At 41.6% G+C, this 25,325-nt stretch overlaps 1 protein-coding gene across 14 annotated transcripts in view; it reads right to left on the minus strand.

Moving 5' to 3' along the window:
* CCDC148 (coiled-coil domain containing 148) overlaps positions 1-25,325 on the minus strand; it is a 211,083-nt gene that overhangs the window by 12,955 nt on the left and 172,803 nt on the right. For all 14 annotated transcript variants that reach the window (XM_073545672.1, XM_073545678.1, XM_073545668.1 and 11 more), the window contains 2 exons: positions 20,849-21,055; positions 2,971-3,111 (listed from right to left, as the gene is read on the minus strand). In XM_073545672.1, the coding sequence (XP_073401773.1) occupies positions 2,971-3,111; positions 20,849-21,055 (348 nt within the window). The remainder of the gene's footprint in view (positions 1-2,970; positions 3,112-20,848; positions 21,056-25,325) is intronic.

A 25,325-nucleotide genomic window follows, 5' to 3' on the forward strand; every position in this document is an offset into this window, starting at 1 on the left:
AATTTATTGGTTATTTCATATTTTTGTGGAAATTCAAAAACTGAAAAGTGGGGCGTGCAATATTATTCGGCCCCCTTACTTTCAGTGCAGCAAACTCACTCCAGAAGTTCATTGTGGATCTTTGAATGATTCAGTGTTGTTCTAAATGACTAATGATGATAAATATAATCCACCTGTGTGTAATCAAGTCTCCGTATAAATGCACCTGCTCTGTGATAGTCTCAGGGTTCTGTTTGATGCACAGAGAGCATCATGAAGACCAAGGAACACAACAGTCAGGTCTGTGATACTGTTGTGGAGACATTTAAAGCCGGATTTGGATACAAAATGATTTCCAAAACTTTAAACATCCCAAGGAGCACTGTGCAAGCGATCATACTGAAATGGAAGGAGTATCATACCACTGCAAATCTACCAAGACCCGGCCGTCCCTCTAAACTTTCGTCTCAAACAAGGAGAAGACTGATCAGAGATGCAGCCAAGAGGCCCATGATCACTCTGGATGAACTGCAGAGATCTACAGCTGAGGTGGGACAGTCTGTCCATAGGACAACAATCAGTCGTACACTGCACAAATCTGGCCTTTATGAAAGATTGGCAAGAAGAAAGCCTTTTCTCAAAGATATCCCTAAAAAGTGTTGTTTAAAGTTTGCAACAAGCCACCTGGGAGACACACCAAACATGTGGAAGAAGGTGCTCTGGTCAGATGAAACCAAAATCAAACTTTTTGGCAACAATGCCAAACGATATGTTTAGCATAAAGGCAACACAGCTCATCACCCTGAACACACCATCTTCACTGTCAAACATGGTGGTGGCAGCATCTTGGTTTGGGCCTGCTTTTCTTCAGCAGGGACAGGGAAGATGGTTAAAATTGATGGGAAGATGGATGGAGCCAAATACAAGACCATTCTTGAATAAAACCTGTTGGAGTCTGCAAAAGACCTGAGAGTGGGACGGAGATTTGTCTTCCAACAAGACAATGATCTCAAACATAAAGCAAAATCTACAATGGAATGGTTCACAAATAAACTTATCCAGGTGTTAGAATGGCCAAGTCAAAGTCCAAACCTGAATCCAATCAAGAATCTGGAAAGAGCTGAAAACTGCTGTTCACAAACGATCTCCATCCAACCTCACTGAGCTCGAGCTGTTTGCCAAGGAAGAATGGGCAAGAATTTCAGTCTCTCAATGTTCAAAACTGATAGAGACATCCCCCAAGAGACTGCAGCTGTAATCACAGAAAAAGGTGGCGTAACAAAGTATTAAGTTAAAGGGGCCGAATAATATTGCACGCCCCACTTTTCAGTTTTTGACTTTCCACAAAAATTGAAACTAACCAATAAATTTTGTTCAACTTCACAATTGTGTCCCACTTGTTGTTGATTCTTCACCAAAAATTTACATTTGGTATCTTTATGTTTGAAGCATGATATGTGGGAAAAGGTTGAAAAGCTCCAGGTGGCCGAATACTTTCGCAAGGCACTGTATATGTGGCTTAAGGAAATAATTTTGCTCTTATTTTCGTGATAAGCAAAATCAAACTTTTATGTAATTTTTGTATTTCTTTTATTTTTCTGACAATGGGGCAAAAGGCAAAGAAAAAATGTGTCTATCTTTCACATTTTTTTCATGACTACAGTGACCACTAATATTCATTGTAAATTATGTTCCCCTTTCTGTAGGATTATATATATATTTAGATATCTCTATTTTTCTCTCAGGAATGGGCGGGGGGGTTGACTAGAAACAGCATTTGGGATGCACAATGGCTTTTTTTTTTTTATTTATTTTTATTAATAAATATATATATATATATATATCCTTACTTTTTATGCATTTATTTACTTATTTTGTCATTTTTTTACAAGTTGTGCCCCACGTAAGATCATAAAAGACATTAGGAAAGGGAGAATTTGTAGATCCGATTTTCTCTGTGGCTGAATATTAGTGCCACTTACAGGTCAAAATTAGTCTCTTGCTTGGTCAGCGTATGCAGCAATCAGGAAGACAGAGGTGGTGATGAACCATCTCTGCCTTCTCTATGGGCAATTCGGCTGTGTTTGCATATTCTTCTGCAGCGGCTTACTCGGCGATGACATTCTATAATGTCAGGACAGAGTTATATGTGGACCACCAGAATCTATTATCATCTGCTCATTGCCCTGTGTAAACAGGGAATATGCTGCTGACAACGTTATGCTCTCTGGGGACAACATGATTGTATTAATGATAATTCTGTCCCCCATCAGTCTTTGTTGGCATTTGGGCATAGGGCAATAAACAAGCGTGAATCGACTTGTAAGTCGTCAATGACCGTTTATTAATGGGCCAAGAACGGCAAATATGAATGAGCCATAAGATTGGTGGAGAAAAGGGGCTGAGGCTATGAAATAAATTATTTGTATTGATGTAAATCTCTGTAAGGAGGAAGAAGTTACTCTTGGTTGGTTGAATTGGATTCATTTGCATTTATCCTTAGTGAAATTGGGTGACAAATCTTCCGGGAATGGCCTCTATTAGTGTAACAACTCAAGATTTCATATATTTTAGCTCCCGTAATTTGTCTTGCTGTGGAGTACATGACAGGAGCCCATATCCTTGTGCGGGTAAAGTGTGCTTTGCAAGGAGTTGCTGAGTTGTGACCAGAATGTACTGCAGTGCAGAGTACTTGACTGCAGCACTTTGAGCGTTCCCACAGTCAGCTTCTCTAGTACTGTTACAAAAACCCACATTTACAGAATAATTCAGGATACATTACACTCTGTGCACAATGCAGTGCGGATAAGATTTAGTTCCTTCGAGGCATTAATGGCTTTAGCGAGGTCTTAAACAATCTTGCCGGGAATGCTGTGTAAACACGCTTATCCAATGCACTGCCAGCAGTAACAAATAGTTTTAATTAGCATGCATCAAGATATTTTCTGTAATCTCTTAAGTAACATATGCAAATGATTAGAGCTTTCATACTTTCTCCTTTTCGTTTGCTCGCTGGAGCTTTTCCTTCTCTCTCCTTTGTTTTTCTTTCTGTTCCTCCTCCTGTTGTCTCCTGGCAGTGATAGAAGATTCTAATCTCATGGCTTCTTCTTGGTGTATTCTCCACTGTGTGACCTAAAATTGGATTTAGGAAAATTTCAAATGGGTTTTATACACATATATCAAAAGCAGTATTTTAGGATGACAAAAGTACGCTTGGTATACTACATCACAGAACAGGGCGCAAATGCGTTCTTTACATCCCACCAGATTTTTCTTATCTTCCATTTTTGCATGTTCGGTACTTGCATATGCATATGGAATATATTTAAAGGTGTCTATAGACATTAAAGGGGTTGTCAAGGCTTGGGGCTCAAGTCTGAAGTCACTGACTGCAGACCTGCAAATCCTAGCAGCGTGCACAGTGCGCGCTTTCAGGGTTCTATGACGCCGACACTGAGAGCAGGTCATGTGACCACAAGAATGCGATATACATACCTCCAGCCACATTCCGACCAGCCTCATTCAATACACTTGTCTAGTTGGCATGTGAATGCATATATGCAAATTGCATACTTACGATCACGCGCCTGCCCATTGTGCTGAAACTGGATAATCCTGAAAGCACGCACACTGCGTGCTGTGAGGATTCACAAGTTTGCAGTCATAGAGTGGCTGCACACCTGAACTATCTACGGCCCCCCTGGAAGAAGCGACAAGTGAAACACGTGTCGGGGTTTTTCCCTTCCAACACGCTCCGCACCACGGTAATGGCAGTATTACATTGGCCCAGTGGCATACGGTTTTGGACCTTGATTTTTTAATGGTCTTGTGACATTTAGGTGGTATTATCCACTATGCACTTGTACTTTGATTTTCTTTGCCACCTATAGGAGCATTTCCTTTTATGATTTTTTAGACCTTACATATTGATTTTTGCACTTTATCATTACAAATCCTATTGCTGTTTATGCTCAATTTTGTATGCCACTTGTGCGTAACTTTTTTTATGCTTACACGTACATATATTGATATTTATTTTATTGCATGCGACTTCTACTTTGATCTTGTCATTACCCTCACTTGATCTCATCAATTACCATTGGTGTAGGTTGCTTGGAGGTCACTCTGCCTTGTTCAATGTTCCCTTGTTATATTTATTCACATTCTTGTTTTAACTTCATTGTCAATAAAATTACTTGATTTTATTTTGGGTTTTGTACTTCCCTTTCTTGGTTCGCTTACACCTAAACTTCAAATCTGGACAGCCCACGTTGTCCATAAATATTAGATCAAAGTTGATGGAAATGGACAATTTTTACTGCAATGAACACTGATTTTATTAAATGAACCATTGTTTAGATCACACTTGTCAAACTTTGGCCTGTGGGCCAAATTTGGCCTGCATGGTGATAATTTTTGGCTCATGCACCTGCCGGCATCGCACTTTCAAATGTATCGGCATAACAGAAGCTGACACAGTTGCAAGCAATGATGAAAGAGGGAGCCATCATCTCCTTCCCCCATCATTCTCCCTCTGGGTCTGATGTCTCAGCAAGATGACATCACTATTCAGAGTACTCACTGCCGAGAATGGAGCAGTGGGGAAACGAGGATAGGTGGCTAATTTTTTCGTATGGATGACTGTGTGGAACCCATTATACTTTATGGAGGACTATGTGGGGCCCATTATACAGCATGGAGGACTGAGGGGCCCATTATACTGTAAGGAGAACTATGCAAGGCTCATTATACCGTATGGAGCATTATGCAGGGCCCATTATACTGTGTGGAGTGCTATGTGCGGATCACAGTTGGGACATCATACTGTGTTAGGGTCACCATACTTGGCTGGGAGAATTGAGGGGGGTACAGTAGGGTCATCATACCGTGAGTGTGGAAGCTACTGTGGAGGAATTGACTATGGGGATATCATACTGTCTTTGAGGTCACTTTTGTTGGTGCTTAATTTATTACCCGTATTATTTATTAATTCAAGGGGTTTTATCCTTGCCTTTACATATTTAAATTAGGTCATTGGGCCATATGCTTCTTACTGCTTTTAGATATTTAGAGATGAACAAACCCAAACTTTGAAGTTCGGGGTTTCGTACCGAACAGTTAGTGTCAGGTGCTGAACTCCGAACACGGACTTATCCCAGAAGTCCTTTTTATTATTTGGAGTTCCGGTGGAAGTCCTGGAGTAGAGAGAGAGAGCGGAAGTCCGGGAGGAGAAAGAGAGTTCGGGTCCCCATAGATTTTAATAGGGTTCGGGTTCAGGTTAAAGTTCAGGTAAAGTTTTGGTACCCGAACCAAACTTTGGAGTAAAATTCGATCGGGTACCAGAACCCAAACGTCCACGGATCCGCTCATCCCTAATTATATTATTCCAGTAATCACTCCATTTGTGATTGTGTTCATTTTATTTAATAGATCTTGGAAAAAATGAACTTGTTCACGGGGTTGTTTATTTCCATACTGAAATATTGCTCGTTATTTTTGATAAGGAAAAACTTCCTCAATTGTACACATTTTTTTTTATAAATATTAAAGTTGGCCAATAACTTTGTCCAAGCTTTTAATTTTGGCCTTCTGTGTATTTGGGTTTGACATCCCTGGTTTAGATGGTCAAACAACCTTTGAACATTCATAATTGTTCCAAACCCCACTTGTTCTTGTTGGATTTTTACGTCCTAAGATCTAGTAATGTATATGGATAATGTGGGTGCCCAACAAACACTCGTTATATGAATCGACCCACCAGTGGTGTATTTATTTACCTCAGTATCCACCGCACGGGATACAGTTGATTCCATGTTGATTGGCTGACCTTACACGAGCCTCCAGGAATCCCCATGCGATGATTGGACTGAGCGGCGAAGTAAGTGACTCCCGCCCATTTAGCCTGCGATTGGCTTACAACAGACGAGCCCTCAGGAATCCCAGTGTAAAGGTTGGATGTGGGTTTGGACCTTTGAAATGTCACTGACGCACGGTTGGTTGCGGAGTATATAGTGGTAGTGTCGGTCGGCTTGTCATATGGCTTGTGACTGGCTGACGCACCCTTACCTCTGTTTGATTCTTCGCTTTTTATGGGTAATTGTTCCTGGACGGCACCACTATGATTGGTGGAAAAGAGAACGCTGACATTAGAGGGTGGGACCACATTTGTCTTAATTACGCTGCATGCTGCCTGCAACCATGCCGATACTTTATCATTTTTGTACCTCATCTATGACTGCTAGCCCCTGATGATTTAAGCAGTAATGAAAAATAATGAAACGCGTTGGGCTTAACCACCTGAAGTTTTGTTTACTCTTAAGCCATTGCGACTGCTTGATATGGAATATCACTCACATTGCACTCACCCATTGAGGGAATTTGTATTTTTGAACTGATAGCACTAATAGCACTTTCCGCAGACCTCAGGGATAATCAGTAGCTCTATTAGCACTTTCTAGTCCGCAATTAATAAGCTGTCCGGATAGTGTCCAACAAAATACAGTGTTGCTGTCAAAATTCCCTATCATTTTAGGTACGAGTGTGTTGACATCATAGTATTCGCTGCGGCTCAGAAGGATACTAAGAACAATTTTGAAGGCGTCGATTCTTCTTCTCTCTTGTTTCCTTATCATCCAGGTTTCGTGTGTGGTAGCTCATTCTCTGGTTCACCAGTTGTGAGTTCTCCTTCCAGAATCCCTCTGGTGGTAACAGGAGGTAGTGAGGCTGATTTGATCGGTGGAGATCTGCCACCTGAGAATGAGGATGACGATTGGACCTCAGGATTCTCAGATTGGATTTAAGACAGCCGACGCCCTATTCAGTTGCTGGTGATTCCTTCTGGCTTGTCAGCTCTTGGTTTTCAGCTCTGTTCCAGTCATCTAAAGCTAAGTTTTTCTGCTAATGTTCACACTTGATTTTGTTGGTCTATTCAGTTTTTTGTGTGGTCAGCCAGCCCAGGCTGGGGGCTGTGCTGAATTTCCACTCTTATTTATCAGTATTTTGCCAATTTGCTTTTTGTCCCTTACTAGTTTGGCCTCTTTTTGCTCTGTCTCAGAATATTTCAGAGTGCTGATATAGTGGGAGAAGTCTAGTGACCTCAGGGTTAATTTTGCTATCAGAAGTGTTGGACATTATTTTTGTAGGGTTTTTGGCAGATTGCAGACAGTGTCTTTCCTTTCCTTTCTAGTTAGTTTGGGCCCCATCGTTTGCTCAGCCTATTTTCCTGTCTGTGTTTGTGCCTTCATCTTGTTTCACCGTCAATACATGTGTGGGGGCTATCTATCCCTTTGGGGTCTGCTCTGGGGCAGTTAGTTTTCCCCTTTTCATGCTTCAGGCTTATTTAGTCCTCCGGCTGTGACGAAGCGTCTAGGAACATCGTAGGTACGCTCTATGGCTGCTGCTAGTTGTGTGGTAGGATCAGGGATCTGCAATCTGCATAGTTACCAACCTCTCTGGTTTTCTGTGACTTAGCTTGTTTTGCTTTTTAGCTCCTCGGTGACCCATTCATAACAGAATCACCACCCATACCGCAGATTCTAGGATACTCAAAAGCAGGAAAAAGTTGTTAAAAAAAAAAAAAGTGTCAGAATTTTTTTTTTTTTTATATTTCTTCCTCTTTTTCTCTGGGGCCATAGGAGAATTTTTTTTTTCTTTTTCCTAATGGAGATTAAGCAATTGTCTGATCGTGTGGAGCAGCTTGCTGCTGAAGTGCAGGGAATTTCCACCTACCTCATTCAGTCACATGCTGATGAACCTAACATCCCCAGGATTGGGCTTTTTCTCTGACACCTGAAAATCCTATTCTGACTAATGTGAATGCATTTTTTCAAGCCTTGGGGTTGTTGTATGATGAACCTAATGCTGCTGATCAAGCTGAGAGAACCCTGTTGACATTAAACCAGGGTCAGGATTCTGCAGAGTTATACTGTCAAAAATTCCAAAAGTGGGCGGTCCTTACTACATGGAATGATAGTGCATTGGCAGCTCTCTTTCAGAAGAGTTTATCAGAGACCGTAAAAGATGTTATGGTGGGATTTCCTTTTCCCTCTGGTCTGGATGATTCTATGTCATTAGCCATTCAAGTTGATCGGCGTTTACGTGAACGTAAAACTACACGGGAGGCGCTGCCACCTTTTGAACAAACGTCTGAACCTATGCAATGTGATGGGGTTTTGTCTAGGGCGCAACGTCAGGAGTTTAGAAGGCGCAATAAGCTGTGTTTTTTCTGTGGAGACGTCTCTCATACTATTTCTGTTTGCCCTAAACAAGAGAAACGTTTTGCACACACATTTGCTGTGGGCAGTGTACAACCTAAGTTTCTTTTGGCAATTACTCTGATCTGCTCCTTATCCACGTTTTCCACGAAGGCTTTTGTGGATTCAGGAGCAGCGTTGAATCTGATGGATTTGGACTTTGCTAAACGTTGTGGTTTTTCCATGACGCCTCTGCGGACGCCTATTCCTTTGAGGGGTATTGATGCTACTCCTTTGGCGGAGAATAAACCTCAGTTTTGGACCGAGGTGACAATGCGAGTTGCCCCAGACCACCAAGACCATTGTACATTTTTGGTGCTGCATAATTTGCATGATACTATTGTTCTGGGTTTTCCTTGGTTGCAAACTCATAATCCAGTTTTGGACTGGAAATCTGGGTCTGTGGTGAGTTGGGGTGGTCAGTGTGTTGTTAGGGACGCTCCTGTTTTCTCCACCTCTCCTCAGTCTCATAATATTCCTGATTATCTAGCCGATTTTTCTGATGTATTTAGTGAGAGCTAGTCTGCGTCTTTGCCTCCTCATAGGAGTTATGACTGTGCAATTGAGTTGATGCCTCGGTGTAAATTTCCCAAGGGTCGGCTTTTCAACTTATCAATACCCGAACATGATCCTATGCGATCCTATATTAAGGAGTCATTGGAGAAGGGTCATATTAGACCATCCTCGTCACCTTTAGGTGCTGGGGGTTTTTTTGTGGCCAAGAAAGATGGTTCATTAAGACCGTGTATTGATTATCGTTCCCTTAACAAGATGACGGTTAAATATCAGTACCCGTTACCTCTGATGTCTGATTTATTCTCCAGAGTTATGAGTGCCTGCTGGTTTACTAAGCTTGACCTCAGGGGGGCATATAATCTTATTCGCATCAAGCACGGGGATGAATGGAAGATGGCGTTTAATACTCCGGAGGGACATTTTGAGTACCTGGTGATGCCTTTTGGGCTCAGTAATGCCCCTTCTGTCTTCCAGTCCTTTATGAATGATATTTTCCGTGACTTTGTGGATCAGTTTTTGATCATCTATCTGGATGATATTTTGATCTTTTCTAGTGATTGGGATTCTCATGTGGAACACGTCCGGACTGTGTTCCGGATTTTGAGGGAGAATTCCCTGTTTGTTAAGGGTTCGAAATGCCTCTTTGGTGTACAGAGGATTTCATTTTTGGGATTTATCTTATCTCCATCGACTATTGAAATGGACCCGGCCAAGGTACAGGCCATTTATGATTGGGTTCAGCCTACTTCTTTGAAGGCCCTCCAGAAGTTTTTGGGTTTTGCTAATTTCTATCGTAAATTTATAGGTAATTTTTCTGGTATTGTCAAACCACTGACTGATCTGACCAAGAAGGGTGCAGAGGTGCTGAATTGGTCTCCTGAGGCTATCTCAGCATTTCAGGAGCTTAAAGAGAGATTTACTTCAGCTCCGGTTTTGCGGCAACCTGATGTCTCACTTCCATTTCAGGTGGAGGTAGATGCTTCTGAGATTGGTGCAGGAGCTGTTTTATCCCAAAAAGACCCTGTGACTTCTAAGATGAATCCCTGTGCCTTCTTTTCTCAAAAGTTCTCCCCATCTGAACGCAACTATGACGTGGGGAATCGGGAATTGTTGGCCATGAAGTGGGCATTTGAGGAGTGGAGACATTGGTTGGAGGGAGCTAGACATCAAATTGTGGTCCTCACCGATCACAAGAATTTGATTTATCTGGAGTCGGCCAAATGCTTGAATCCTAGACAGGCTAGATGGGCCTTGTTTTTCACGCGTTTTAATTTTGTGGTCTCTTTTTTTCCGGGCACTAAGAATGTTAAGGCAGACGCCCTTTCTAGGAGTTTCTTTGCCGATTCTCTTAGTGTGACCGAGCCTACTACCATCCTAGGTGAGGGGGTAGTTCTTTCTGCCATTTCGCTCAATTTGAGACGCGCCCTGGAGGAATTTCAGGAGGATAAACCAGAGCGTTGCCCTATGGGAAAATTGTATGTTCCTGACCAGTGGAGAAAGAGAGTGATGTCTGAAATTCATTGCTCCGCATTGGCTGGTCATCCAGGTATTTTTGGTACCAGAGATTTGGTGAGTCGGTCCTTTTGGTGGCCTGCCTTATCTCGTGACGTCAGGAATTTTGTACAGTCCTGTGGGACTTGTTCTCGGTCTAAACCCTGTTCTCGTTCTAGTGGGTTGCTGATGCCCTTGCCGGTGCCCAAGAGGCCATGGACCCATATCTCAATGGATTTTATTTCTGATATTCCTGTCTCTCAGAGAATAACTGTTATCTGGGTAATTTGTGAAAGATTTTCGAAGATGGTCCATCTTCGGTGACCCCTCCTCAAGGGGGGGGTACTGTTGTGAGTTCATTCTCTGGTTCACCAGTTGTGAGTTCTCCTTCCAGACTCCCTCTGGTGGTAACAGGAGGTAGTGAGGCTGATTTGATCGGTGGAGATCTGCCACCTGAGAATGAGGATGACGATTGGACCTCAGGATTCTCAGATTGGATTTAAGACAGCCGATGCCCTATTCAGTTGCTGGTGATTCCTTCTGGCTTGTCAGCTCTTGGTTTTCAGCTCTGTTCCAGTCATCTAAAGCTAAGTTTTTCTGCTAATGTTCACACTTGATTTTGTTGGTCTATTCAGTTTTTTGTGTGGTCAGCCAGCCCCGGCTGGGGGCTGTGCTGAATTTCCACTCTTATTTATCAGTATTTTGCCAATTTGCTTTTTGTCCCTTACTAGTTTGGCCTCTTTTTGCTCTGTCTCAGAATATTTCAGAGTGCTGATACAGTGGGCCCCCCAGTTAGTTTGGGCCCCATCGTTTGCTCAGCCTATTTTCCTGCCTGTGTTTGTGCTTTCATCTTGTTTCACCGTCAATACATGTGTGGGGGCTATCTATTCCTTTGGGGTCTGCTCTGGGGCAGTTAGTTTTCCCCTTTTCAGGCTTATTTAGTCCTCCAGCTGTGACGAAGCATCTAGGAACATCGTAGGTATGCTCCACGGCTGCTGCTAGTTGTGTGGTAGGATCAGGGATCTGCAATCTGCATAGTTACCAACCTCTCTGGTCTTCTGTGACTTAGCTTGTTTTGCTTTTTAGCTCCTCGGTGACCCATTCATAACAGTTTCGCATCTGTATATGAAAAGACCAAACTGCGGTATGTACAAGTCGTGCCTTCGTCACTATTGAAATGTTTCTCGATTTGAAGATCTTGTCCACTGACTTCATTGTTCATTTGACAGATTACATCAAGGAAAAGAAGGATTGGGCAGCTGAGATACTCAAGGCCGATCCTTTCGATATAGATGAGCCAATGAGAGACCTGTCTGAGCTAAGTTCTCAAGTGTACGCGGGAGTCAGGAGAGACAGCTGAAGTGAAACAAGCATTTGTCCGTCACTTTTCTAGCTACCTTATGTATATGGCCATCTTTAGACTTTTGGTGTAGGTGTACATGGGGCATCTACTCTCTATCTAATCAATGACACTGTAATGTAAAGTTTTAGTTTATTCATAAGGTAAGCCTTCTACTATCCGAATGTCAGGATCTCTAGCCTCCGTTTTGTTATTTGAAAGCCGATCAGTTGGCAAAGCTGTTATGACAAGATGAATGAATTAAGATGCTCGATAAGTAATTTCAGTCTCGACTGCTGCACAACCCACAAATGACACCAGTAATTTACAGTCGGTAACACGGATGGCGTTTAAGTCATCATTTCACAGTTTTATGTATATGATAATTGTGACTAAACTTCAGGAAATCGTGGGTGTCAGACTGACAATGCTTTAATTACTAAATTATTAGTACGTATCAAATAGTGTCACGTTTTTGAGATGCCTTCAACGTTTCGCCAGCCTCCATTTCTTTAGTGTCTGGGTTGTGTGATCTCGGCAGAGAAAATAAATTCCTTATTGATTGGTTCCCATACAAGAAGCAGCAGATTTTTCTCAGCTTGGCATAAAATGATGAAACTGACATGAGAGGATTTCGGTAGCACGGGGTGTTACTGAACAGATGTTCTTAAGATAAATGGCACAGAAAAACTCTCGGCGTCTGCCCGATACTTCCAATAACGGGAAGATGACAAACTAAAGAAGGTTTCTTATGCGGGTGGAGAAACAGTGCGTGAGCGAATGGATCGATAAAAGTGTTACATCCAAGAGCAGATTAATGAGGCAAATTGTATCTTGCAAATATCTTTTACAGAAATATGATAGACCGTCACGGGTCAGTTTAACGGAGTTCAAATCGCAAAGGATCAACCAGGGGACAGCATGAAAGATTAATCCTCCAGACATGAAATCATTTATACTCTCTGCTTACAGATGCAGCCCTCGTATTTTCCCATTAAATTCACATACAGAATGGTAACGAGAGGTTAACGGTGATGGATAAGGAACTAAACCGCATTCTGATACTCGTAGGAAAGTGAACTATTATATGAAATGTGTCAGCAGAAAAAAAAAATGTAGTTTAAATCAGGTTTTTATGTTAAATATAATTTTGATTTAACATTTTTGCTATTTTCACAGTGGACACTAGGTCCATAACAAACTCACTCTTTCTGCTCTCTAAAAGTGACTTTTTATTATTAACACAGGATTACCACGATAATTAACAATTTTATACACATAAGATAACGCAGGATTCACAATTCACAGCTTACAGCCTCCTCCTCCTCTACAATGACTGATTCCACTTCTATACACAATAGATAACACAGGATCCACCATTCACAATAGATGTCACAGATCACCTCCTCCAATGACTGATAACACATCTACATAATACTGTAGATAAAGAATCCACTATTTACAATAGGAGATGTCACAGTTCACCCTCTCCCCTCCTGTACAATGCATGATAACACCTCTATATACAGTAGATAATGCAGGATCCACTATTCACAACAGATGATGTCACAGCTCACTTCCTCCTCCTGTATAATGATACAATGACTGATATGGCAAAGCATCCACCATAGGTGATGTCACAGCTCACCTCCTCTTTCTCTTGCACAGTGGCAGATTACACCCTGATATACAGTAAATAACACAGAATTCACCATTCACAATAGGTGATGTCACAGAGCGCTTCCTACCCCCCTTGCACAATAAGGGATAACAACTCTATGTACATTAGATAACGCAGGATCCATCATACACAATAGGTAATATCACAGCTCAACTCCTCCTCCTGTACAATGACTGATCATACTTCTATATTCAATAGATAACAAAGGATCTACTATTTACAAATGGTGAAGTCACAGCTCACCTCCTCCTCCTGCATAATGACCGAAAACATCTCTATATACAGTAGATAATGCAGGTTCCAGCAGAGGTGATGCCACAGCTCACCTCCTCCTCCCGTACAATGATAAATAACACGTCTATATACACCAACTAACACAGGATTCAACATTCACAATTGGTGACATCACAGCTCACCTTCTTCTCCTTATGTACAAAGACTGATAACACCTCTATATACACTAATACAAGATCCACAATTCATAACTGATGATGTCACAGCTCACCTTCTCCCCTCCCTTCAAAGGCACCTTTGCGCAAAATAAAAATTAAGTTTGTTATACAAAATACTTTATATTGTCTGCATCAGTCTATTGCTGCTAATCTGCATGTGGCCAAAGGGAAGTAGGTGTATTATTAAGTCTAGAGGCCAGTGTGAAAATTGCAAGATTAAACACATTCTTATGAAGAAGGTCTGTTCAGGCAACCATCATCCACACATAGCCAAAGAAATCTGCATGCATGTTACATGCAGCAATGGAGGGTGGTAAACCACAGCACAATAGTATTACTTGATTCCTCATCCAAGAAAAGCAAAAGAAACACCTCTGCACTATCAGCATTGCTTAAATGGAACGGTCAGCAAATGCACATATATAATGCTACCAAGTTCCCACGACGGGGTCATATTTTTTTTTTTTTTTTTTGCAAAAGGAAAGGAAAGCGGCACTCACTGCGTAAAATCACACATTTATTGAAGTCCTTTAAAACACGCAGTCAAGGAGAGAAGACGAGCAGGTGTGTCTGGTCAGACTTTGGCCATTTTGTGTATTCAAATCAATAGGAGGCGGACGTGCAGTAACCAGTCGCGGCCACTATCAGAAGACGGAGCAGTTCCGCAATGAAGCAATTCCGGCCGGCGGTGGCGGCAGCCACTGGGTCCAGCTGATCAGCAGGGGTGCCTGGTCCTAAGATTAGGTCAACAATGATAAAGTAGTGGACAACCTCTTTAATACCTAACTTCTCACAAGGTTCAAACTTTTTTTTTTTTTATATCTTTTAATGAAGTGCAATTATCCACTCTTTTCTTAGATGAGAATTTTAAATAGCTGGTGGCAATTAATCACGGGCCCTTTTTTTTTTTTTTTTGTAATTACATTTGATTTTTTCATTTACATAGCTCTTTTTATATTGCAATTATGGAATTATAATCATAAAAAAATGAATGATTAATTCCTTCTGAAGGTTAATAAATCTAAGCAAATAACAGAAGAGTATATGGAGCGTGCTATCCAGATGTTGTGGATTATGGAGATAACTCCTACAAGAGAGACTGAGCGACTCACTATACCATTTTCTCCCCATGTGTAAATCTCCTAAAACTATTCACTAAATAGTGCGGAAACTTTCGCGTTGGACTAAAGCCAGATCGGCATGTTGGGAGAAACTGCATCAAAATGTCATTATAAAGAGTATTATAAGAACATTATACAGCTTATAAAGGGTGAAACAGCTTGGGTCATCTTGCCTGTTACTAGATACTTAAAAGGAACGATCCAACTGCTATCGATTTTTTACAATCAGGTCCCAAGTATGCTCACCTTACAGAACACCTACCGTACCTCTCCTGTGCGGATGTTTCCCTCATCCCCCACCGGCCCAATTCCAAAAAAAAAGTTGAAACACTGTGTAAAATGTAAATAAATCAAGAGTGCAATGATTTGGAATTTATATTTTTTTTACAACAAAACATAGAGCACAGGTCAGGAGGTGACATTTAGACATTTTTAAACTGCATTTAAAAAAAAAATTAATTCATTTAGAAATTGATAGTAGAAACTTCTCATAAAACGGGGTTAACAAGAGGCTGGAAAAGTACCGTAAATGGTTGTTGTAATAAAAACAGCTGGAGGGTCGATTTTCAACTAAGTCACATGACTGTATACAAAAAGAGCATGTTAGAGAGGCAGAGTCTCTCAGAAGCAAAGATGGTCAGTAGTTCGACAATCTGTGAACAACTCAGTCTAAAAAATGTGGAGAAATTTCAGGAAAATGTTTCTCAACGTAAAAAAAATTGCAAAGACTTAGAACAGACCACCATCTAAAGTACATAATATCAAAAGATTCAGAAATTCTGGAAAAAAAAATCCTTGTACACAAAGGACAAAGACGACGGTCAATATTGGATGCTCGTGATCTACAGGCCCTCAGGCGGCACTGCATCATGATTCGGTCGCGCAAATCTGCATCGGCTCAGAAACACTTCCGGGAATCATTGTCTGAACACAGGTCACTGTGCAATCCACAAATGCATGGTAACGCTCTATCGTGCGAAGAAGAAGCCAAATATCAATACAATCCAGAAATGCTGCTCTCTTCTCAATTAAAATAGACTAAGGCCTCTTTCACACATCAGTTTTTCACCATCAGGTGCGATCCGGCTTTTTTTTTGTAAAACCGGATCCGGCGAAATGCAGTGCCGGATCCAGTTTTTCCCCATTGACTTGGATTAGCGCCGGATCGCGCCGGATGGCATTGCGTTTCATCCGTTTTTTGCCGGATCTGGCTACTTGTCTCATTCCGGCGTCTGGAAAAAACGGCTACTGTAACGTTTTTTGTCTCCGGCGAAAAAGCCGGAAGCGCCGGATCCAACGCTTCCGGCTTTTTGCCACAATGAAAGTCTATGGGCGCCGGATCCAGAAAAAGACGGATCCAGCCACCGGATCCGTATTTTTTATGTCTGTGCATGCTCAGATCCAATTGGCCAGCCCCCAAGGAAACAGATATAACCTGCTAGACGGATTCGGCAGAAAAACGGATCCGTTTCTACAGTTCTCCAAAATTTATGCCGGATCCGGCAAGAAACTGATGTGTGAAAGTAGCCTAAGGCAAATTGGAAAACTGTTCTCCAGTCAGAGGAATAAAATTGTGGATTTCTTTATGGAAACTACTGATGCGCTGTCCTACAGACTGAAGAGTACAGGAACCATCCAGCTTGTTATCAGCACACAGTTCCTGCATCTCTGATGGTATGGGGCAGGATTTGTGCCTACGACATGGGCAGCTTACACATTAAGGCACTATCAAGGCTGAGCATTATATGGAGGTATTATAACAACACATGCTCCATCCTGACAATGTCTATTTCAGGGAAGGCCTTGCATATTTCAGAAACACCATGTTAAACCACATACTGTACCCATCACAACAGCATGGCTTCCCAGAAGAAGAGTTTGGGTGATGAACAAAACATTTGGCGCATTATGAAATTAAAAATCCAATAAAGACCCCGGATTGTGGAGCAGCGAGAATCCTACATCAGACAATATTGGGACAACATTCCTCTTCCAAAACTCCAGCTATTGTCTTCTCATTTCCCAGATGTTTATAGACTGTAGTAAATAGAAGAGGAAATGCTACAAAATGGTAGACACGGCCAGCGCCCAACTTTTTTTTTTTTTTTTTTTTAGAAGAATTGCTGTTATCAATCTCTAAATGAGTTTTTTTTTTTTCAAATATAATGTATACAAATGTCCAATGTTCAAATTATGATCTGTTGTGAATAAAATACGGCTATAATCATTACATTCTGATTTTCTTTACATTTTACACAGCATCTAGACATTTCTGGAAATCGGGTTGTACCTGTCGACATGTGGCTGCTGCAGCCACTCATTGGCCTCAGAGATGTAAATAGTCATTGATGGGGTCAGTAGGTCAAAGAGAATCGGGAACCTAGCAAGCTTTGGCATGGGAGCGGCCATTGACAACTTTTTTCTCCCTGTCTACATACAGTAGCTATATGAGGGTTTGGTTTTTTGTAGGACAACATGCAGTCTTGAGTTACACCATTCACTTTACGGTAGTTTAATGAAAAATGTAAAATAACGCTCTACTGTAAGTGGGGGAAAAATGTAGAAAACAAATACAATTCCCCCATTTTGGGGCGGGGGGTTGTTTTTATGACATTCATTGTGCAGTAAATATAACCTGGTAACTTCTTTCTCCAGGTCAGTATAATTATAGCAATGCCCAGTTTATACAGTTTTTTAATTTTAATGCTTAAAAAAAAAAAAAATAAGGGCTTAATGTCTCCCTAACTCCCAGGTCAAACCACCTAAACGCTATGAATGACAGTGGCATCTAACAATATAAACAGCAACATCTAGACCTAGCGGTCATCACTGCTGTTAGAGGCAGGTGCCAGCTGTACAACACAGCTGGCACCCACTGTGTACAGATTGGTCTCAGCTCCTATACATGATTCGTACACCTGCGCAAAAGGTCAAGAAGGGATTAAAAGAACCTGCCAGCTCTCTTGACATGTCTAAGTAGATGCTCGTATTTACCCTGAAATGATGATTGTGGATTGTCTTCTCTTAGAACTCTGCGTTGCACCGATCCACGGTTATTCCTTCCAGAAATTTATGAAAAGACTTACAACTGGATGTTATCATGCCCTCGTCAATAGGACATGTCACAATACACTATGAAATTGGGACACCCTCTTTTGCGGCCACTCCCACAGGGAAGGCTGTATGACATGAGACTGCCCACTGGACTCATAAGCTATAAATAAAAAAAAACTATGACTTAATGTACTCTGACATTTGATAGTAAATAAAATCCGATATTCAATGTAACAAGAGTACTTTAAAGACCTTTTCAATATAGGTAGTGGTAAAATGAAGAAGAAAATCAGAGCAAAAAAAAGGTTACTTCCTTTATGGTCACATTTTAAAGATCAGATATTAACTATCTTTATTATAGTAAAGTCATAAAGTGAATAAAGCTAGTAAAAGTTTATAGAGATGATATATTATTGATCATGGAGACGGTGGAACAGTTTACACTAGAAGATCCGAGACCTTCAGGTCTGTTCTTTATGTGATAAAAACCTTTAATAATCTGACACCTAGGAGCGAATATACAGGCCCCGGGCTCACAACTTCATTCTCACCTCACAGAACTGTCATGTCAAAAGTAGCCGATCACTCCACAAAGTTTCTCGCTAGTATCTTCCTTGTAAGTCACGATTATTATTAGAGTATAATTTTCTACATTTTGTCACAAGGAATTTATTACACAGATGATACAATAGTGCAGGAGTCAGAATAAATATACAGTTGTGCTCAAAAGTTTAGATACCCCGGTACAGTAAAGAAAGATATCTTTGTACCATATTAGCAAGTAGATAGAAAAATATTTAGAATTGAGAGTCCTCAGTGGTTGATACCTGTTAATGGCGAACTGATAAGATGGTAACTAATTTTAAGGTTTTGAGATCTGAGTAGTCTCTAAAGCTTGCAATTTGTTACCATCTTTTCAGTTCGCCATTAAAAGGTATCAACCACTGAGGACTCTTAATCTCTACATATAAATCTGAATGTGTGTGTGTATCACCAACCAACCACGAAGCAGCAGAGTGGGACGCGGTTGGAGAGCAGGGCTGAAGACGGATACAGCAGGACAGTGCACAGAGAACGGGGCTGTGAGGAAGACAGTCTTCAGGACAGGGGACGAATAGAGCCAGTACCCTCCCAGAACTCTTCCGGCTCAGTCGGCGCTCCCCGTCGCCAACTGCGCTATCCCCCCTCTCCCCTGCAGCTTCCCAGCCTAAATTTAGTCCCCGGCTTCTACTGCGGCCTACTACAGCACTAGGCCATGCCCCCCGAAGGCCGCCCAATTACACCCGCTGCAGCTCCGCTCTAGCTCCTCCCACTCCGGCCGCCCGCGCTAGGCCATGCCCCGCAGGCAGCCCAATCACATGCGCTACAGCTCCGCTCTAGCTCCGCCCACTCAGCCCAGCTCCTCCCACTCCGGCCAAACAATCTGGGCACCTCTCTCTCCTGGTCCCGGCATCACCGTGTGTGGTGCATGGAGAGCGGGGCTGTGGAGGAAGGAAGACAGCGGGGCTGTAGAGGGAGAGAGCGGGAGAGCAGGGCTGTGAAGGAAGAGAACGGGGCTGTGGACGGGGAGAGCAGGGCTGTGAAGGAAGAGAACGGGGCTGTGGACGGGGAGAGCAGGGCTGTGAATGAAGAGAACGGGGCTGTGGACGGGGAGAGCAGGGCTGCGAAGGAAGAGAACGGGGCTGTGGACGGGGAGAGCAGGGCTGTGAAGGAAGAGAACGGGGCTGTGGACGGGGAGAGCAGGGCTGTGAATGAAGAGAACGGGACTGTGGACGGGGAGAGCAGGGCTGTGAAGGAAGAGAACGGGGCTGTGGACGGGGAGAGCAGGGCTGTGAAGGAAGAGAACGGGGCTGTGGACGGGGAGAGCAGGGCTGCGAATGAAGAGAACGGGGCTGTGGACGGGGAGAGCAGGGCTGCGAAGGAAGAGAACGGGACTGTGGACGGGGAGAGCAGGGCTGTGAAGGAAGAGAACGGGGCTGTGGACGGGGAGAGCAGGGCTGAGAAGGAAGAGAACGGGGCTGTGGACGGGGAGAGCGGGGCTGTGGACGGGGAGAGCAGGGCTGTGAAGGAAGAGAACGGGGCTATGGATGGAGAGAGCAGGGTTGGGGACGAAGAGACCGGGGCTGTGGAAGAAGAGAGCGGGGCTGTGGAGGGACACCGGGACATGGATGTAGAGCGCGGCTGCGGAGGGATAGAACGGGACAGCAGGTGGAGAGCGGGGATGTTAAGGAAGACAGCGGGACCCACAGTTAGGTACTATGCCCGGGCAACGCCGGGCTCTTCAGCTAGTACTAAATATTTTTCATATCCCAGCAGAATTTTTGCTTTCTTGGTCTTTTTTTTTCCAGAGAATATGAATGATAACACCAAAACTTTTTCTCCACTCATGGTTAGTGGTTGGATGAAGCCATTTATTGTTAAACTACTGTGTTTTCTCTTTTTAAATCATAATGACAACCCAAAACATCCAAATGATCCTGATCAAAAGTTCACATACCCTGGTGATTTTGCCCTGATAACATGCACAGAAGTTGACACAAATGGGTTTAAATGGCTACCATCTGTGACCAGTTTGCTTGTAATCAATGTGTGCATAAAAGCGGAGTGAGTTTCTGGGATCCAGACAGACTCTTGCATCTTTCATCCAGCCACTGACGTTTCTGGATTGTGAGTCATGGGGAAAGCAAAAGAAAAGGAAAACATATCGACCAAAATGTTACCACTAATATAAAGTACAATGTATTACGAAAAAAAATAAAAAATATCAGAATCACTGGGATAAACTGAAACATTCCAGAGTTATTCTCACATAAAGTGACACGTCAGATTTGAAAAATTGGGCTTGGTCACTGAGAAGTTAGGAAAATTTGTGAAATGTAGTGAATAGTTCCAGGTTTATTTTACAGGGGTAAAGATTTTTATACATGACAGATCAGATGGCCTTGCGTGTCTTAATCACTTACCTTTTCCTTTAGTTCGGTGCAGATCTCTTGCTGTCGCTTTCTGTCACTTGCGAGAAAGAGCTCCATTTCGTACATAGAACCCGCCTCAGCTATGGTCATTGCCGCCTTGATGAGAAAATCTTTTTTATAGCGAGTCCAGCTCTCTATCAATGCTCTTCTTTGATCTTTATTGAAGCAATTCAAATCCCACATCTTTTCATGGCTGACCTACACGAGGAGCATAATGTAAGTGACAGGCCAGCTCCCTGCTACTCCACGCTCAAACACATGCAACAATAAGAACCTGGGGTTCATGGTCATCGCAATGGACATTTCTAAAACTGAAAACAATTAAAGAGTCACGCACACTCTCTGTATTCCTTCAAGCTTGAAACACAGACAGTCATGAGGAATTTAGGAATCGTTATAATTCAACGCTGTCTAAAACATTTACCCTGGGCCATACTCTGTCCCTAGTCTGTTTGAAAGGTCCATAGACACAAAGTAACATTATTTTACAGTCCAAATGTAAGAAAGAAATTTACACAGCCTGTAAAATGAAGGGGATGTTAGGGTAAAGGGTATTTTAAAATAGTGATTTTTATGGACCCTTTACCCCAACATCCCCCTCAGGAAAAAAACTACAAAAAAGTGCTCTGTATCCACCTACACATGTTGGTTTTTCCAAGCATACTTTCAGGGATTGACTTAAAAGGCAATCATTCATTATAAAGGAGAGATTGAGTTTAATTGAAATCCAAGTTGTTTGTATGGTTAGGAGTCCAGTGGGCGGTCCTACTAGTGATTGACAGCTATCTCTACATACACAGTCATACAGGGAAGACTGTCAACATAATTTGCAATTTGTTAGCCATACTATGCAACCTGGGGCTGCGAGCTTGTATATACTGGTCTTTTATCTCGATAACTGCTGGTGAGGTGAGAAAATTGGAACCCATTAGGGATATCAAGTATTACATATTATATATATATATATATATATATATATATATATATATATATATATATTAAAAAAAAGAGAAGAGCCAGCACTGCCAGTGGTCAGAACGCATAACATGAGGTGCATATGCACATATCTTACTGCATTCAAAATAAGACATTTAGCAAAATATTGATCAATATATTGAGCCACCCCGCCACGCCAAGGCAATCTCATATGGGGGGTCCTACTCTACATTTTTATTTATTCAATGTGCCATTGCGGCCTCCTAAATGTTTTAAAAGCAAGACCATATCAAATGCAATCCATACCTGAAGCATATCTGCATCACATATATATATATGTTCAGTTCATCCAGCAACGTGAGAGTATACGACTGCCATCTGTGTGTATTTATGTCTTTTAATAGATCATCATCAGGGGTGGACACAGACGGAAAAGGCCCTTGTGCGACAACTGTATATGTGCCATTAGCAGTCCAATACTGTGTCTATGACAAAAGCTGCTATGGAGGTAGTAGTGGCCCCGGCCCCCCTTATCTCTCTGGCCCCTGTGCATCTGCAGAAGCTTCAACGATCATATGTCCGTCCCAATCATCATGTTTGGTCTATTTTGCGAGCAATGACTCATGCTTTGCAAGTTTTCGATTTTTCACGCCATCACAGTGTCTCAGTACTTATAGGTATTTGCCCCTCCGTCTTCATGTTTTTGTACTTTGTATAGAAAAATAAGTGCAAATGTCAATCACACTCTCCCCCCTTTATCTTTTCAGTATATTGTTCATATTTTTATGAATTTCCAGTTTTTGTTCATATTTCTGCACACTAACATATTTTATTGCCCACACATTTGGAATGACTTTTTACTTTTAAATACTGTACTTTAATTACTTTATCACATCACGGATTCATCACACACTTTGCACTTCTCACCATTTTATATATTTATAGTTGTTGTGCATTATGTGGTTTATTACTGTCTATACACATTAATCAAGGCTTCAGTTATATATTGTTCATCAACTAAAATCATGTCTGCTGTTTACATACCATATCAGGCACCTTGTCATCATTTAGTCACACTTTATCTTGGTCTTTTCACACTGTATACACATTTTTATACTTTTATTATAAGCTTATTCTTTTTGCTTTATTATATTTCCCTTTTATGCATTACATATATTTTTCTCATTTTCTTATATTTCTCATTTTGAATATTTATCTCTTTAATTCTTTATAATGAATATATTTATTAATGAGGTTGTTCTTACTTCCTTTATTTTAAACACTACATTTCTTTACCTCTTGTCTCAGATACACGGACATCTTGGTAGTTTCCATTGGGTCTTCCTCTGTGTCTATCGTCATTCATAGCCGTGTCTTATACCTTTCTACTTATAATTATTTCCCCCACTGTATGAGGCTACGTGGGGGCGCTTACTGTATACAGGAGACTACGTGGGGACACTATCCTACAATCCTAAAAGTCTCTTTAACACTATTCATTGTCTCCTCAATCTCAGTGCTGATGATGTGGCCAATAATTTCAAAATGACCATATTCAATAGGAAATTTTCTCCAAGTCCCTAATATCTTGCATTCTCTTCCCTCCCGCATTGCATCTAGCTCACTTTCTGTCTATGAACAGTTCACGGAAGGAGAAGTAACCAGGCGTCTAGCATCTTCTCGCCCTTACTATCTGCACCAGTGACCCTATGTCCTCACATCTCCTCCAATTCCTTTCCCCAGCTGTCACCACTCACCTGAGTAAAATATTTAACCTCTCTCTTTCTCTCATCTGGTATCTTTCCTTGCTTATTTAAACACGCCAGCATAGATCCATTACTCAAAAAACATCCCTTGACCAGAACTGCGTTGCTAACTATAGATCGGTCTCTAATCTTTTCTTCATCTCGAAACTCCTGGAACACTTTATTTCAATCTGATCTAATGCGTTAAGATAACTCTTCTTGACCCTTTATAATCTGGTTTCCATTCCATAGACTCTAACTGAAACTGTCATTACTAGAGTCTCTAATGACTCTAGTCAACTAGTAAACTAGAACAACATGGGAAGGGAAGCAAAAAGGGAAGCAAAAGACCAGAAAAAGCCATACACCTGACAAATGCTATTGAGAACTCTGCTATTAGAAGTGGAAAGGAAGAACAAAGACGAAAGAATCTAATTAATAAAAATATTGGAGAAAGAGAAACCAATCACAAACTAAAATGTTTCTATACTAATGCACAAAGCATGGGCAACAAACAAGGAGAATTGGAACTACTAACACAGGAACAGAAATATGATGTAATTGGAATCACTGAAACTTGGTGGGACAATACACATGATTGGAATACAAGACTAGAAGGATACAACTTATTTGCAAGAAACAGACTTGATAAACGAGGAGGGGGTGTCGCATTGTATGTTCGAAATGCGTATATCTGCACAGAGATTGAAGCTTCAGAGACTGGGAGTTCTGTGGAAACTGTTTGGGTAAGAATACAAGGACAGAACAATGGAAAGGACACCATTGTAGGCATTTACTACAGGCCGCCTGTGCAAGCCGAATATATAGATGAACTCTTTATGCATCAGATGGCCAAGTTCTCCAAAAAATATGACATAGTTGTCATGGGAGATTTCAACTATCCAGACATTTGTTGGGAATCTCTCTCAGGCAAAACTAACAGGTCAAGGAAATTCTTATCCTCTCTTGCTGACAACTTTATCTTCCAAAAGGTAAAGGAGAAAACAAGGGGAACTGCTACCTTGGATCTAATCCTTATAAACAGGGAGGAAATGGTTGAGGAGGTAAAAGTGGCTGGGACCCTAGGAGGTAGCGACCATGCTATTTTAGAATTTTGGATTACTAGAGGTGGAAGACCTGTGAAGACTCAGACGTCAAGGTTAGATTTCAGAAAGGCAGATTTTAAGGGATTCAGAAAGAGAATTGGAGGGATCCAATGGCTGGATATCCTTAAAGACAAAAATGTCCAGGAAGGATGGGAAATCTTGAAAAATGAAATTCTCAAAGCACAGTTGTTAACAATTCCGAAAAGAGGGAAGAATAGGAAGCATTTAAGGAAACCAGGATGGATGAACACAGAACTTAAGCACATGCTAAAAAGGAAGAAAAAAATGTTTATAAAATGGAAAGAGGGAGGCATATCTAAAGAAGAATATAATGCTGTCTGCAGAACCTGCAGGGCACAAATCAGATTAGCTAAAGCTGAAAATGAACTGAGGCTTGCAAGAGATGTCAAAAGCAATAATAAAGGATTTTGGGGATATGTCAAAAGTAAAAGAAAAGTCAAAGATGCTATAGGATTTTTACAGGATGAAAATGATGAAATGGTAAGACAGGATGTTGAGAAGGCTGAACTTTTAAATTCCTATTTTGCATCTGTTTTCTCTCAGAAAGGAAATGCAACATCAACTGTTATTCACTGTCCTATTAAGGGAATAGAAGAATCCAGGATATCTATAAACAGAAAGATAGTGAGGAAACACTTAGCTAACCTAAATGAATTCAAG

Source organism: Dendrobates tinctorius, unplaced genomic scaffold (genome assembly GCF_039654945.1).
Source record: "Dendrobates tinctorius isolate UK_male_01 unplaced genomic scaffold, ASM3965494v1 ptg000143l, whole genome shotgun sequence".
NCBI lineage: Eukaryota > Metazoa > Chordata > Amphibia > Anura > Dendrobatidae > Dendrobates > Dendrobates tinctorius.